The sequence below is a fragment of the Capra hircus genome, chromosome 3 (genome assembly GCF_001704415.2).
Source record: "Capra hircus breed San Clemente chromosome 3, ASM170441v1, whole genome shotgun sequence".
NCBI lineage: Eukaryota > Metazoa > Chordata > Mammalia > Artiodactyla > Bovidae > Capra > Capra hircus.
Genome location: NC_030810.1, coordinates 7361218 through 7377508, shown reverse-complemented (window position 1 = coordinate 7377508; position 16291 = coordinate 7361218). Strand labels below are relative to the sequence as shown.

Genomic DNA, 16291 nt, shown 5'->3' with positions numbered 1-16291 from the left:
ACCCATGTCAGAAATTTGATAGAGAAAGATTTAAGATTTCAGTACAGATTTCTTGTCTTATATTGCAAGAATCAACACTTCAGGTTTCTTTCAACCTATCAACCGGGTTTCTTCTCAACCCAAAACTTCCCACCCCTCTTCCCCTACCTATCTTATGCAGGGAGGTCTGCGGCACCCTGAGTGGGGTCCTAGCCATCCGAAAACTGAACAATGGGGGAGACCTACCTTCAGATGTCCCTGTTCCAGGTGCCACTTGCCGCGGTCCAGCCCTGGTTGGATCCAGGATATCTTCAGGGTGATGGCATAGAGATAAGGAAAGAATGACACAGGGTGACCAAGCTTCAGTGAGCGAGGCCCACTTACTTTGTTTCCAGAGAGGGCATTTATACCCTGAGTTATACATAGAGCAAGGTGAAAAATGCAGAGTCAACTCAACATTCCATCAGTATTAACTTTTATCTATATCAGGTTCCTTCCTGGAAGAGTCTTATTTTTTGTACATTATCCTCTGGCCTGGAGGCCTGTTGATATTTTATGACCTCTTTTTGATAAAGGTTGGTCAGCCAGAACAATAATTTTCCCTTAAAGTGTTTCTTCTTAAATTTCTAGCCTGTGTCACCCTTAAAGTACAGAGTTACATTTTTATGGAGCAAAGATTCAACGGGTTACAGCAAAGAAATAACTTGCTAACTCAAAGTCTAATGGTCAGTTCAGTTCAGTTCAATCTCTCAGTCATGTCTGACTTTTTGTGACCCCATGAATCACAGCATGCCAGGCCTCCCTGTCCATCACCATCTCCTGGAGTTCACTCAGACTCACATCCATTGAGTCCGTGATGCCATCCAGCCATCTCATCCTCAGTCGTCCCCTTCTCCTCCTGCCCCCAATCCCTCCCAGCATCAGAGTCCTTTCCAATGAGTCAACTCTTTGCATGAGGTGGCCAAAGTACTGGAGCTTCAGCTTTAGCATCATTCCTTCCAAAGAAATCCCAGGGTTGATCTCCTTCAGAATGGACTGGTTGGATCTCCTTGCAGTCCAAGGGACTCTCAAGAGTCTTCTCCAACACCACACTCCAAATGCATCAATTCTTCAGCGCTCAGCCTTCTTCACAGTCCAATTCTCACATCCATACATGACTACTGGAAAAACCATAGCCTTGACTAGACGGATCTTAGTCAGCAAAGTAATGTCTCTGCTTTTGAATATACTATCTAGGTTGGTCATAAGTTTTCTCCAAGGAGTAAGCATCTTTTAATTTCATGGCTGCAATCACCATCTGCAGTGATTTTGGAGCCCCCCAAAATAAAGTCTGACACTGTTTCTACTGTTTCCCATCTATTTCCCATGAAGTGATGTTGCTAATGCTAAAGCTACTGCTTGTTATTTCTACATCCTGACTATATGCACCCCTAGGAACACAATGGATAAGGGATATGAGAACTTGGCAGCAAGCATTGGCCCAACAATGTTGCAAGAGTCTGGATAAACCTGCCAAGTAAGCTAGAATGCTAACAGGGGTTTGAAACATTCCTTTCATGCCCAGGAGATTTATCAACTAGAGCCCTACGTTAACTCTTTCCAGAGAAAGGTGGTTGGGGACAGCCCCCTGTTAGTGTCAGAAGAGTTGGTGAAAGACATAAAATAGTAAGACAGACAGATTCTGGTTGAGGGGTAGATGCTCAGGCAGATCTAGGGGATCCCTCGAGTCCTGATCTCGCCTTTGCCCATCAGGCCTCTTCCTCATGACCTTTGCCATAGGCGGGATCCTCCACGCTGGCTCCCGGCAGTTCTCCAAGATTAGCGGGTTCCTGCTTTTGCTCTGGGCCCTAGAGTGTATGAGATTTTGTGTGCATCCTTGAAAAGTAAAGTCTGTTTCCTACAGCCCTCTGGTTCTCCCAAAAGTGAGCCCCACTGACCTTTAAATCCAGATATTCTGGAAGTTCTTCTTGCTGTCTGGGATACCTGATATGGGGCTCAGATTCCTCACCACAGGGTTCCTTCACTGGAACCCTCATAGTGCTGTTGGTGGGAGTGTAAAATGGTACATTGTGGAAAACAGTATGTCAGCTCCTCAAAAAATTAAAAATAGAATTATCAGATGATCCAGCAACTCCACTTCTGGGTATATACCCAAAATAATTGAAAGCAACATCTCAAAGAGGTATTTGTATACCCATGTTCATAGCAGCATTATTCACAACAGCCAGAAGGTGAGAGAAACCCATGTCCAGTGGCAGATGAACAGATAAGCAAAATGTGGTCTATCTATACAATGGAATATTATTCAGCCTTAAAAATAAAGGAAATTCTGACAACATATATGACAACATGAATGAACCCAGAGGACATGATGCTGAGCGAAATAAGTCAGTATCAAAAAGACACATACTGTATGACTCCACTAACATGAGGAACCTAGAGTAGTCAAATTCATAGAGACAGAAAGTAAAATGGAGGTTGCTAGGGACTATGAAGTGGCGGAAACTGTGGAGATGTTAAGGGGTATACAGTTTCAGCTTTTCAAGATGAATAGTTCTGGAGACTGGTTGCACAACAATATGACTGTAATTAACACTACCAAGCTGTACACTTAAAAGTGGTTAAGATGGTAAATCTTATGTTGGGGTATTTTATCATGATTAAACATTTTTAAAAGGCAAACTTTATGAGGAAACAGTCAAACCTATGTGAGCCAATTCAGCAGCTATATGTTTAAAGTAAAACCTATTAAATATTTCAAATGTAAATTGAGCAAAATTAAGTTAAATGGGGAAATATTTTAAGACATCACTTTCAGAATTAGGTGTGTTGAGCTTTTTAATTAGAATATTGAAAATATGCATTTTAAGATGGATTAATGGAACATTTATAAACATTGATCATATGTTATCTGATGAAGTTAGCCACTAACTACATATGACTACTGGGCACTTAAGATGTATAGTCCAAATTGACATAAGTGTAAGCGTAAAATACACTGTAAGTGTAAAATACATAGCATTATTTGAAGACTTAATGTGAAATATCTCACTAATTTTATATTGAGGGCAGTGGCCAATATGTTGAAGGAATAACTCGAATTCACACCCTCCCATGTTGTACTCAGTCGTGTCCAATTGTTTGTGATTCCACGGACTGTAGCCTGCTAGTCTCCTCTGTCCATGCGGATTCTCCAGGCAAATATACTGGAGTGCGTTGCCATGCCCACCTCAAGGGAATCTTCCCAACCCAGGGATCAAACGGGTCTCCCACATTGCAAGTGGATTCTTTACCATCTGAGCCACCAGGGAAGCCCAAGAATACTGGAGTGGGTAACTTATCCCTTCTCCAGGGGATCTTCCTGGCCCAGGAATGGAACTGGGGTCTACTGCACTGCAGGCAGATTTTTTACCAGCTGAGATACCAGGGAACACCAGTATTACCATTTATAGAATACTGATGTGAAAGGCCTGAAAACTAGCAGAAAAGACAAGTTTATAATTAAAGATATAAAGAAGGAACCACAATGAGATGTGTAGGAGAAATGAAGATACAGTATAATCAAGACTGATACCCTAGGTGGTAGACTCACAAATAGAGTGATTATAATTTCAGATGAGAAAACAAGCTGCATTTTTAGCCTGTCCAGTTCAGATATCTTTTCAATCTCATGCCTTATGCTAACCTTTCTTTGGAGATGACCAACGGCTGGGGGTTGCACACTTTGTAATGGAATATCCTAAAGCAACTATGCCCCAAAAGATTTTGAGGGCATAAAATGTGCCAACAGAAAGCTACCTCTCAGATCTGTGTATGTTGCACCACTCAATCAATATTCCAAACTTTCCACTATTCGAAGCTTTCCAAAATTTCTGGCTTTTGTCAACCTGAGATGAGATACACTGTGCATGTGGCAATGGGAAAACTGTGTGTAGCCTTACAGAAATGCTTTTTACATTTCCAGCCGTCATAGTTGCAGAACCAATCAAAAGCTAGCAATGCGATTTTCATTGTTTTTGGTCATCACCACCGTTTTTTTTTGTTTGTTTGGTTTTTCATTATTGCTTAAGTCAAGCTATCTGAATACTGTCCTGAGGCTGCTCATAGTCAATTGTGTACTATGATGAATTCACTTGAGTGTTTTGCCCTAGCCTTTGGAGGGAGAATGAGTTGGGGGCGGGGAGAGAGAGAATGTGTACGTATGTGTGTGTGTAGTCGCTCAGCTGTATTAGACTCTGCAACTATTCGGACTACAGCCCGCCCATCCGCGTTCCCTGTAGTGACTTCATTCCTATAAAACCAACTTCAGATTTCTGACCTCCAGAACTTTAAGAGAATAAATACACATTGTTCCAAGTTACCGAATTTGTGGTAAATTGTTAGTGCAGGCATGAGAAACTAAATACATTACCTTTACCAGGCTTACCTGGTTTTAAAAAGCCTAGGCTTAACGTTTTATTTAAACAGTTAACTCTCACTGTGTCACCAGCAATATGTGGAACTAAACGGCATCTTTAAACCAAAAGTTATTATTAATATATTCCTATCTCTTCTTTGTGCTAAAAAAATGGAAGTAAACTGATTTATCTTGGCAACATTAACTTCAGAGCAAACCACTAGGTTCACATTGCAAATAAAGTAGAAAGGCCAGGTTGAAGGTGCCCTGGTGAACATTCTGTCTCAGTAACACGAAATAAGCAGCGTCTGCCCTGGGGTTATGTTTAATAAATAGCAAAGTGCATTACAGATATTTACAACAGTTTTAAAGAAAAACAGAGGTCCTATTTTGTGGTCCAACAGAAGCAACAAATTGGCGTTGGCACGAACTGTTCATAAATTCTTGAGTACAGTTGTTTTGCAAGTAGAGCTTGCTTACAATCTTCAAAAAAAAAAAAAAAAAAAAAAAGAAGAAGAAGAACGCCCTGCTATTCTCAAGTTGTGCTCTAAGTTCAACATGGACCAGGATCACTTGGTGTCAGTGCTTAACAACTGCTCTTTGCCATTTATTATCAGGGACTTCAGCTCCCCATCTTCTTCCACTTCTATCCTTTCTTGGCCATTCTCCACGATTCTCTTGGTGGTGATCATTTTGCCGTTCATGATTTCGGTGGAAGTCGACATAGATTTAAAGTTGCCCATCCCCCCACTACCACAGGACATGGAGACGGAAGAGAGGCCCCCATTCCCAATGGAACCAAATGAGGTAAACCCTGTATCAAAAGGAGAAAAACCACCTCCAAATGCTGGAAATTCACTGAAGGCGGAGAAGAGCGACGCGGACCCCCGGCTTCGGCTTCCTCGGGATCTCCTCCGACCCCCCAAAAAGTTCTCCAGCGGGTCTCCAAAGAAGTCGAACGAAAACGGGTCCCGGCCGCCGAAGAACTCTCTGAAGACGTCGGCCGGGTCCCGGAAGGTGAAGACGCACTCGAAGGGGTCCTCGAATGGCCTGCCGCCGCCGGTGCGGCCGCTGCCCTCCACTCCCGCCTCGCCGTAGCGGTCGTACACGTTTCTTTTCTTGGCGTCGGACAACACCTCGTAGGCCTGGGCCACTTGTTTGAATCGCCTCTCCGCCTCCTCCTTGTTCTCTGGGTTTTTGTCCGGGTGCCACTTGAGCGCCAGTTTGCGGTACGCCTTCTTGATGGCTTCCGACGAGGCCTCGCGGGGCACGCCCAGCACCTCGTAGTAGTCTACCATATTGGAAGGCCGGGAACGGCCCCGCGGGCCAAGGACAGGGGCTGGCTGGCAGCCCCCGGGTCGCGGACCCGAGTGCCCACCAGGCCAGGCTGCCCGGAGTGGGCACCCCTTGTGATGATGCCGCCTCTCATTGGGCGAGCCCAGAATGCATTGCTCACACGGTGCTCTGTGACCGGTTTCACGCAGCCGCAGAGGCCCCGCCCACTCACTTGCTCCGCCCACCCGACCTCCGCTGAGCGGTTATCGCCAAACCAGAAGATGTGCCTCTGACTACCTTAGCGGGTAGTTCTCACAGGTACCTCTCTGATGGTCCTGTGGTTATGACCCTATGCTCTCAATGCAGGGAGCACTGGTTCCATCTCTGGTCAGGAAATCAAGGTCTTGGATCAAGAAAGTCATTTTCTTTAAGTAGGCTTGACATCAGGCTTCCCCTTGGCTTGAGGTGGGGGCTGTTGTCCCGTTGTTCAATCCGTCGCTTAGTCGTGTCCAACTCATTGCGACTCCATGGACTGCAGCCAGGCTTTCCTGTCCTTCACCATCTTCCAGAGTTTGCTCAGACTCATGTCCGTTGAGTGGGTGATGCCATCCAACCATCTCATCCTCTGTCCTCTCCTTCTTCTGCCTGCTGTCTTTCCCAGCATCAGGGTCTTTTCCAATAAGTTTGCATCAGGTGGCCAAAGTATTGGAGCTTCTGTTCAGCATCAGTCTTTCCAATGAATATTCAGGACTGATTTCCTTTGGGATGGACTGGTTGGATCTCCTTGCATTCCAAAGGACTCTCAAGAGTCTTCTCCAACACCACAGTTCGAAAGCATCAATTCTTCAGTGCTCAGTTTTCTTGATAGTCCAGCTTTCACATCCATACATGACTACTGGAAAAATCATAGCTTTGACTAGACAGACCTTTGTTGGCAAAGTAATGTCTCTGCTTTTTAATATGCTGTCTCTGTTGGTCATAATTTTTCTTCCAAGGAGCAAGCATCTTTTCATTTCATGGTTGCAGTCACCATCTGCAGTGATTTTGGAGCCCAAGAAAATAAAGTCTCTCACTGTTTCCATTGTTTCCCCATCTATTTGCCTTGAGGTGATGGGACCTCTGCCTTGAGCTTTGTTTTTGGACTGTTGAGTTTTAAGTTACCTTTTTCACTCTCCTCCTTCACTCACTTTCATCAAGAGGCTCTTTGGTCCTCTTCGCTTCCTGCGATAAGTGTGGTGTCATCTGCACTTCTGAGGTTACTGACATATCTAAGTTGGGGGTAGAGTAGAGTAATCGGAGTAAAGTTTAGTTTGATCCTTGTCTGAGAAACAAACACTCTTATCATTTGTCTAGGACAGCATTTCTCCAACGTTTTTTCCTCAGGACCCTTTTGCTTTTGTTTATGTGGGTTATATCTATTGGTACTTGCTCCAGCAAAAATGAAAACAAAGTCAATTTAATAACGATAAACCCATTACATGCTAATATAAATCATATATTTATGGAAAATAACTTTTTCAAAACAAATTAATAAACAGTGGCATTATTTTCTATTTTTTTTAAACATCTCTCTGGATTAACAGAAGAGCTTGATTTTTATATCTGCTTCTGCATTCAATGTATTGCTATATCACGTGTCATGTAGCCACTGGGAGACTCCAGTGTATTCAAAAGTCAAATATTATCTTAGAAATAATTTTAACTTTGAAAAATTCTCTGAAGAGTTTTTGGGGATCCCCAGGGTGCTCTGGCCCATAGTCTGTTAACTCAAAATGATGAAAACTGCTGGCCATGTTTAAGTGCTGCATGTAAACTTGGGATTCCGTGATTATTTCTGCTAAAACTGCTGCATCACCATGATTTTCTTTTTGGCATCTGACTCTTTTCTATTCCCTTCTTTTTCTTTCTATGACACTATATTCTTTGCCTTGATAAATGGTGAGGCAACACCAATAAAGTTCACTTAGTTCTAAGAAGAAATGATTAACCAATGAACTCAATATTTCATCATAAAAGATAATAGATCCAAAAGGGTTCACCTTTTCACCAGAACAAACTGCTGATTCCGTATCACCTTGAGAAACTCAAGCCAACTTGGCACTTGGGAAGCATGCAATAAACAATAGTAGAAAGTAGAGATTGGTAATAGAGTCCAGTGTGAACAAAGCAATATGGAAAAGCACAAGGTGTGTTTGGGGTAGGCTAAGTGATTCAGAATGGCAGGAGGGAAAGGGGCAGAGAGAGCAGTTAAGCAGAAGGGCTAGAGAAGTGGAATGAAATGGAGTCCATTCCAGGGAGTTCTGAAGGCAAGGCTGAGGAGTCTGCATTTATTCTGAGCCCTAGGAGTGTGCTGACCAAGGTTTCAGGGGTGGTAGTGGCATGGGGCTGTGCGATGGATGGCCGATGCAGGGAATCAAAAGGGAGAGGTAGGGACTAAGAGCCTTGGAGGCTGAGGCCTAGAAACAAGACCATGGCAGCTGGGTCTGAGAACTAGTGGTAGAATGATCCAGATTTGGCACTTGCTGGGTTGACTATAGGGCCTAGAGCAAAGGGAGAAGGGGCATCATACCCATACAGAAACATGACTTCCCTGGTGGCTCAGAGGGTAAAGTGTCTGCCTACAATGCGGGAGACCCAGGTTCAATCCCTGGGGTGGGAAGATCTCCCGGAGAAGGAAATGGCAACCCACTCCAGTGTTCTTGCCTGGAGAATCCTGTGGATGGAGCAGCCTGGCAGGCTACAGTCCATGGGGTCGCAAAGAGTCGGACATGACTGAGTGACTTCACTTTCACTTTCAATGTCTGCAAAGCCATGGATAGGTAGAGAGAGAGGCAGAGAGGGAGTCTAGTAGGGAACTCAGATAGGCCAATTGCTGAAGGATACAAGGCAGAATACAGGCTTCCCTGGAGGCTCGATGGTTAAAAAAAAAAAAAAGTCCACCTGTCAACGCAGGAGACGTGGGTTTGATCCTTGGGTTGGGAAGCTCCCCTAGAGAAAGAAATGTCAACCCACTCTGGTTTTCTTGCCTGGGAAATCTCATGGACAGAGGAATGTGGCAGGCTACAGTCCACGGGGTTGCAAAAGAATTGGACACGATTGAGCGAGTAAATGGTGATAGCGACAAGGCAGAATAAAGCAATATGCTACGGAGAGTCAAGGAAGATGACTTTGTTTTCCCTGGAGGGCCCCACAGATTATCCAGAGGGAGTGGACTTGTTTCAGTTCAGTTCAGTTCAGTCGCTCAGTCATGTCCGACTCTTTGCGACCCCATGAATCACAGCACGCCAGGCCTCCCTGTCCATCATCAACTCCCAGAGTTCACTCAGACTCACGTCCATCGAGTCCGTGATGCCATCCAGCCATCTCATCCTCGGTCGTCCCCTTCTCCTCCTGCCCCCAAACCCTGCCAGCATCAGAGTCTTTTCCAATGAGTCAACTCTTCGCATGAGGTGGCCAAAGTACTGGAGCTTCAGCTTTAGCATCATTCCTTTCAAAGAAATCCCAGGGCTGATCTCCTTCAGAATGGACTGGTTTATGTAGCCCTTTTCAGTTTAGTAACAAGCAGCTCCAGTGTGATTCCATCAAAAGAGCTAGGAGTAGTTGGGAGGGTGAGCTTCTTCACTTCACTTCAGCATGGCTTCAGCTTCAAAAGAAATCACCTTCCAGTGGGTCTAGGAATGCTCTTGCAGACACCTCACTCTTCAGTAGATGCCAGAGCAAGACTACATCACTGCCCTGCTCGGTTTCCGTGGCCACCCATGCTCCCTGACCCCAGCACATCTCAGCTTGCCCTGTAATTGCCTTGTTGTTTGTCTGCCAGAGCCCTCTTGACAGGCACAGACCATGTAACCTGGATTTCGGGCCCTGGCTCTTCACATCATGCTGAGAGGGCCAACACTTGCCATAAATCTTTGATGAGTGGGGGAATTCACAGTGGATTTTAAGTGTCAGGTCTCCACAGGTTTCAGGGCAGAGTTTTATTGGATTGCTTAGTCATGGTACTTGCTCATAATTTTTGAGAGTGGGTGTGGACTGCCTGCTATTCATTTTGGTAAAGAACAATTTCTGGTCTTGGACAGAGTCACACTCTTAAACCATTCAAGTGCACAGAGGCCTCAAAAAGTTCTGAGGCTCTGCCTGATGCAGTAAAGTCATAAAATCATTAACATGGTGACTGTGTGTTTTTACAGCCCCTTTGCTCTGTGTAATCTACAGATGAACACTCGTGACACAGGCTTTAGAAGAACGACTGCCCTTATTGTTTAAATTGGACTATGAATTTCAGAATGACAGATAAGCACACACCTATGAGCCAAACCCTTGCCACCTTTTTCCTTTTCACCTAGAATCTTGATCTTGGTGAACTCCTGGGCAGGGGAGGGAGGGGAAGGAGCTTAAGAGTGCAGAAGCATGAGCATGCATATGCCTGAATCACTTTGTTCTACACCTATAGTTCAATTGAAAAGATAAAAAAAGAATGTGATTCAAGTGGTGCTTAGGGGCTTCCAGCCAGTGAAACTGTTGCCTGTGGCGAGACCTAGAAAGCCCTGCCCTCTTTATCTCTAAAAGTAAACGCCCAGCAGTCTGTAGTTGACTGACAGCTATGGTCACGTGACACAGGCAAACATTAACTTGGTGCGTAGTTTGGTTCCTGCGTTGTGTAAGTGAGAGAGGGCAGTCCGGCAGGTGACCATCTTGGTAGCAACGGCAGAGCAAGCATGACAGCAGGGTCCCAGGGGGAACGCCCAGTCATCCTGCTCCTGCTGCTGTGCACGCTCGGCCCCTCTGTGTCCCAGGCTGGGAAGCTGCTGGTGGTCCCGGTAGATGGCAGCCACTGGCTGAGTTTGGTTGGACCCCTCCAGCCCCTGCAGCAGAGGGGACATGACATAGTGGTCCTGGCACCTGACGCCTCTGTGTACATTAAAGAGGAAGCATTTTACACCTTGAAGAGGTACCCTGTGCCATTCCAAAGGGAGGACTTGGAAGAGACTTTTATCAGCCTCGGGCGTACTGTTTTTGAGGATGATCCTTTCTTGAAGCGCGTGATCAAAACATACCAGAAAATCAAAAAGGACTCGGCTCTGCTCTTATCCGCCTGCTCCCACTTACTGCACAACAAGGAGCTGATGGCCTCCCTGACGGCAAGTAGCTTCGATGCCGTTTTGACAGACCCTTTCCTTCCCTGCGGCCCCATCGTGGCCCAGTACCTGTCTGTGCCTGCTGTGTTCTTCTTGAATGGACTGCCATGTGGCCTGGACTTTCAGGGTACCCAGAGCCCCAGTCCACCATCCTACGTGCCCAGGTATCTGTCCTTTAACTCAGATCACATGACCTTCCTGCAGCGGGTGAAGAACATGTTCATCACCTTGTCAGAGAGTTTCCTGTGCGATGTGGTTTATTCCCCGTACAGGCTACTTGCCTCCGAATTCCTTCAGAAAGACATGACTGTTCAGGATCTCATGAGCTCTGGGTCTGTCTGGCTTCTCAGAAATGACTTTGTGTTTAATTTCCCGAGGCCCATCATGCCCAACATAGTGTTTGTTGGTGGGATCAACTGTGCTAGCAAAAAGCCACTCTCTCAGGTGTGTATTTGAGTGGGAACTTTATATACCTGTATTCTAGCAAGAACTTTGAGTGAATGACCTTGTCATGGATCTGCTGAGACAGCCTCAAATGCCTTCTCTTGTTCATTTCTATTTCACCAGTCTCTTAGGAGTGAGTTGTAATTTATAACTCTTTGGCATCTTCTTCTAGTTTTTTTTTTTTTTTTTTAATCGGAGACTTTAGGAAAGTGTACTTTGGCCATTTTATTCTGTGTGCTCCAGTGGATAGTAATCGATTAGATGTGACATGGGTTAAATGCCATGAACACAGGGCCCTGGGTCCAGGGTTCCTCGCAGAGAACAAAATTGTGCAGCGTGCACTTTGCCCATGGTCAGGTCAGGCTCACAAAAGTCAAGATTGCTGAAATAATTCTTTGGCATCTATAGATCTTGCGTGGCAGGGAAAATTGCCTTCATCTTCCCAGTTAAAAGTCCAGTTTCTAGATAATAAGAAGCTGAATACGGCAGTTCCATTTCTTATAATAAAGCAAATCACTAGACAGCCAGGTTCTGATGTTGGATTCAAAGCTCATGCATCTCACTCTCTTAAATGCTTGTATATTAATGTTTTCACCCTCTGCAACTGGAAGTTTGCAGAAAAAAAAAAAAAAAAAAAGCAGCATTCGCATTCTCTTCCAAATCTCTACAGAGGGGACAGAGAATAGCAGGAGAGGTTCCTTCTAACGGGGGATTTGGGAAGGATTCTTCAAGTAGGTGACATTTCAGTGGGCATTCCTTTGTTTATTTGAGTATTGGTTGGGGATCTGCTGGCAGCCCAAGTACTTTCCAGATGCTGAGTCTGGCTCCTACTAGGGGCTACTATCACCCTCATAGAGTGATGAATCTTATTTTCAGTGAGCTTCTGACATTCATATTTTATATTATTGAAAAAATAATTATTTTTGACTTTGGGTCTTTGCTGCTGCCCAGGCTTTTCTCTAGTTGCCGCGAGAGGGACTTAAGCCTCGTTGCGGTGCACAGGCTTCTCGTGACGGTGGCTTCTCAAATCCACTAATGGTTCTTAAAAGGGGTGAGATGTCATCAAACCAACGGGCACATCTCAGATCAAAGGAAAGAAAGTTAGCCAGCAGGTCCAAGCAAGATATTTTTGCATGTTTGCTGTTGCGTTTTGGCAAACAGCTTTTATTTATGTAAGCGATTTTCTTCTTTATTTAGGATGTTTCATGGGAGAGACCGCAGAACTTTATCAACTGTCTTTCTTGATATCACGTCTTTATATCGTTTATTGACATATTTGCCCCTAAAGTGGTAAATTGTATTGAATGTGTGTTGGTTGCTGCCTTGTTTGGTGCAAGTGAGCTTAGATGTGAGAATATTTCTGTAAATTGTACCTGACAGTAGTTCCCAGTGTCTTACTGAAATTCTTTTAATTTGAAATTCCATTTTTAGATACTAATATCACCATTCCTGCACTGTTTTTGTTTACATTTCTCTCTAGCGCCTCCTTAGCACTCCAGATCTTCAACCTTCTTCCTTCTCTTTAAACAACATGAAGCAAGGACTTCCCTGGCAGTCCATTGATTAAGACTCTGTGCTACCAATGAAGGGGACATGGGTTTGATTCTTGGTCAGGGAACTAAGACCCCACATACTGTGCTGCAAAAGATAAACACAACAAAATAAAGCCAAAAAAATCTACAGAGCCAACATTCTTAACCGAGTCAGGCAGATTCCTTCAACAGTTGAATTTCTCCTGTTTGCACTTAACAATCAACAGATATGATTATAACTCTTGCAGTTTATTTTTACTTTGCCTCATCATCTCCCTTTTTCTTGATTTATGCTGGTCTGTCACACTGCTGTTATCTTTTTTCCCCTTGGTTAATTAGTGCTGCTCTGCACTTTCTTCCCTCTACTGGGGATCATACTATTCCCAATGCTCTTGGTAAAAGTCCTGAACTTTTCAAGTATAAAGATGAAATCTTTGTCAATGAGAGTCCCTAGAGAAAGCACAGCTTGGTGTTGGGCATACCTTTGGGATGCCATCAAAGAATAAAGATGGTAGAACAATGCTGAGAGCAAAGGCCTGACACTCAAGAATTCCAAGATGTCAGTCCCCTCTCAGGCTGAGAACACCTCTGAGAGTACACAGAGATCCAGAGATGGTGTCCACCCATCTACGCTGGTTGTAAGGAGAACAGTCAAACAGGATCGGTAAGAACAGCCTTGAAGATGATGAAGAGAAGAAAGAGTGGTGACGAGGAAGCCTGCAGTGTTCCTAAGTGGCTCTGAATGTACAATGATAAAGCAACACATTTCCAACATAGTGTTTCATGAGTCTCCTTGCAAAACAAAAGGCATCTGGGAAGGAAAAATCTAATAAAAGCCTAGAACTCAAAATACTAAACTCACAGCCAAAGTCAGGACTTCTAATAAAAGCCTCCTGGGTTTCGAAGTCAGTACACTTGACAAACAGGAGATTAACAAGGCCCAGGATGCCTGATAACACTGCAACTGCTTCTGAACCTGGAAAGGTCAACAATACTCTGCTACATGCCACGGTTCTCAGTCACCCGAGATGCAGCGGTGACGGAGGCAGGGGTCCGTGTCCCGTAGCAGTGGCACCTGGCATCCGGCTTTTTTACCTCTGGACACCAGCTCTCAGGGCCCTGGGCCACAGTGCGTGGACAGGGGCAGGAGATTGGACGTTCTTCACCTGTGCGGTCTTACCTTTTGTTGTTGGCAAGCCACACGTTTGTTATGCAAAAAGCTGATTAATGAAATTGAAGAAAAAGGTTCTTTTTTCAATAAATGGTTTATTTTAGGTGGGGTGGGGGGAAGCCTCCTGGGCATGTAGGCATGTATTTTCCCTTTGAGGGGGCCTCATTTTTTCTGGAATGGGATAAAAGATAGAGGATTAAGGCTTATTGTGGTTAGCATGTTGCTTCACACTTTGGCCTGACTCCAGAGAGTGTGGAGTCAGGGCAAGGTTTAGCTGTTGTTGCTGTTATTGTTTAGTCGCTAAGTCGTGTCTGACTCCGACCCCATGGACTGCAGCCCACCAGGCTCCTCTGTCCATGGGATTTCCCTGGCAAGAATGCTGGAGTGGGTTGCTATTTCCTTCTCCAAGGGATCTTCCTGACCCAGGGATCGAACCTGCATCTCCTGCACTGGCAAGCTGATTCTTTACTCTGAGCCACCAGGGAAGCCAGGGCAAGGTTTAAGGAAGTTTTGCCAAGTATGGGGTGGACCTCACCGTTATGGAATCCTGTACTGGCCCAGAATCAACACTGGCCTTAATAACATAACCTCTGCAGTTTGTCATTCTGTAATTTGTAGATGAACTTTCATGCCATTTAAACTCCAACCAAGTGCTACTATTTAGCTTTCAATGTTTATGGCTCTGTGTGTTCTTTTTATGCTAATCACATCCTGCCCAAAACTGAGTGGGTGCAGCGGGGACATTAGACTTGGTCCTTTCTAGACAAGGCTAAAGCCCTAAGAGTGGGTTTCGTGAAGGAGAAGAGGTCTAGAAAATGGAGGAAATTTAGCGTGGGGGTAGGCAGGATGATATTGCCTCCCTGATCTTTCGAATAAGCCTGATAAGAAAGGCCAAGACAGCTGCCAGGAGCCAGGGACCTCAAAGAGGGCCTGAGGCTGGTGGGGGCAGACTAGACAGTGGGCTGGCCTGGGAATAGGGCTGGCCAGTGTTTGGGTTTTATGGCCATGTTCAGACTCAAGGTTGGCAGCCATCTGTGAAAATCAGGTGTGCTGGGCCCTGTCTGAAGTCTTCTAGGTCACAGCCAGGGTAGACAGCATCGTGGTTTGTTCAGGACTGTTCTGATTTTAGGGTTTCCCAGGTGGTGCTAGTGGTAAAGACTCCACCCGCCAATGCAGATTTGAGAGATACAGGTTCGATCCCTGGGTTGGAAGATCCCCTGGAGGAGGGCATGGCAACCCGCTGTAGTATTCTTCCCTGGAGAATCCCATGGACAGGGCAGCCTGGCAGGCTACAGTCCATGGGGTTACAAAGAGTCAGACACAATTGAAGTGACTTAGCACGCACACACGTTCTGGTTTTAACACAGAGAGTCCCAAGAAACCCCTCAGTTCACACAGTCTCACTACTGGCCGTGGCATTCATTGCTGCGGCTAGGTTGCTTCAGTTGTGTCCGACTCTATGTGACCCCATAGATGGCAGCTCACCAGGCTCCCCTATCCCTGGGATTCTCCAGGCAAGACCATTGGAGTGGGTTGCCATTTCCTTCTCCAATGCATGAAAGTGAAAAGTGAAAGTGAAGTCGCTCAGTCATGTCCGACTCTTCGTGACCCCATGGACTGCAGCCCACCAGGCTCCTCCGTCCATGGGATTTGCCAGGCGAGAGTACTGGAGAGGAGTGCTATGGCCGTCTCCGTGGCATTCTCTGGAGACATATAAAACCATCTGGAGACGCTCAGGGAGTGAATTAGATCATCAATAACCGACAGTTCAGGGAAAGTTGCCCTGCTTGTGCCTTGCTCTGCTTCCTTCCAGTGGATTCCCACCGCATGTGTGTGCATGCACGGGTAGTGTGTGTGTTTCGTGAAGCTTGGAGCACTCGGGAGTTGGCTCTGAAGTTTGGGAACAGATCACGCAATGCTAAGATTATTGCCCAAGGCTGACTCTAGGGTTTTCCTTCCTTTCTTTTTGAGATACACCCACCATTCATCTCCAGGTTCTAGTTTCAACATTGTGACTAATGCTGCTTTTCTTCTGATTGCACTGTTCCTGTTGCATCTTGCCGAAACAGTTTGGCGTCATCTCAGGAGGACTCCAAAGAGTTCTGGTACCATAGTTCTTTATGTATCAGTGTAGAGAAGAATTCGGTGAGAGGCAGAGTGATAGATAAGAAGTGATTTATTAGGGTAGGATGCTTGTGAGGCTTACATGGGGCTTCCTGAGTGGCTCAGTGGTAAAGAAAAATATACCTGCAATGCAGAAGATGGAGGAGACACTGCAGGTTCGATCCCTGGGTCAGGAAGATCCCTTGGAGGAGGGCATGGCAACCCACTCCAGTACTCTTGCCTGGAGAATCCC

General features: G+C 45.4%; 2 protein-coding genes across 7 annotated transcripts in view; one reads left to right on the top strand and one right to left on the bottom strand.

Moving 5' to 3' along the window:
* Positions 1–16291, top strand: part of LOC102190288 (UDP-glucuronosyltransferase 1-1) — a 162429-nt gene that overhangs the window by 138925 nt on the left and 7213 nt on the right. The window contains exon 1 of one of the 6 annotated variants that reach the window (XM_005678746.3): positions 10296–11232. The exons of the other annotated variants lie outside the window; for them this stretch is intronic. Within the exon in view, the coding sequence (XP_005678803.2) occupies positions 10369–11232 (864 nt within the window). The 5' untranslated portion in view covers positions 10296–10368. Of the gene's footprint in view, positions 1–10295; positions 11233–16291 lie in introns of those variants that run through there. 6 annotated transcript variants of the gene reach the window in all.
* DNAJB3 (DnaJ heat shock protein family (Hsp40) member B3) lies at positions 4685–5992 on the bottom strand. Its single transcript, XM_005678747.2, has one exon. It carries the CDS (start codon positions 5671–5673, stop codon positions 4945–4947), a length of 729 nt encoding a protein of 242 aa, XP_005678804.1. The 5' UTR covers positions 5674–5992; the 3' UTR covers positions 4685–4944.

What these genes read in the sequence shown, in the direction of transcription:
- DNAJB3 (XM_005678747.2), bottom strand. Translation starts at nt 5,673, where the DNA reads ATGGTAGACTACTACGAGGTGCTGGGCGTGCCCCGCGAGGCCTCGTCG.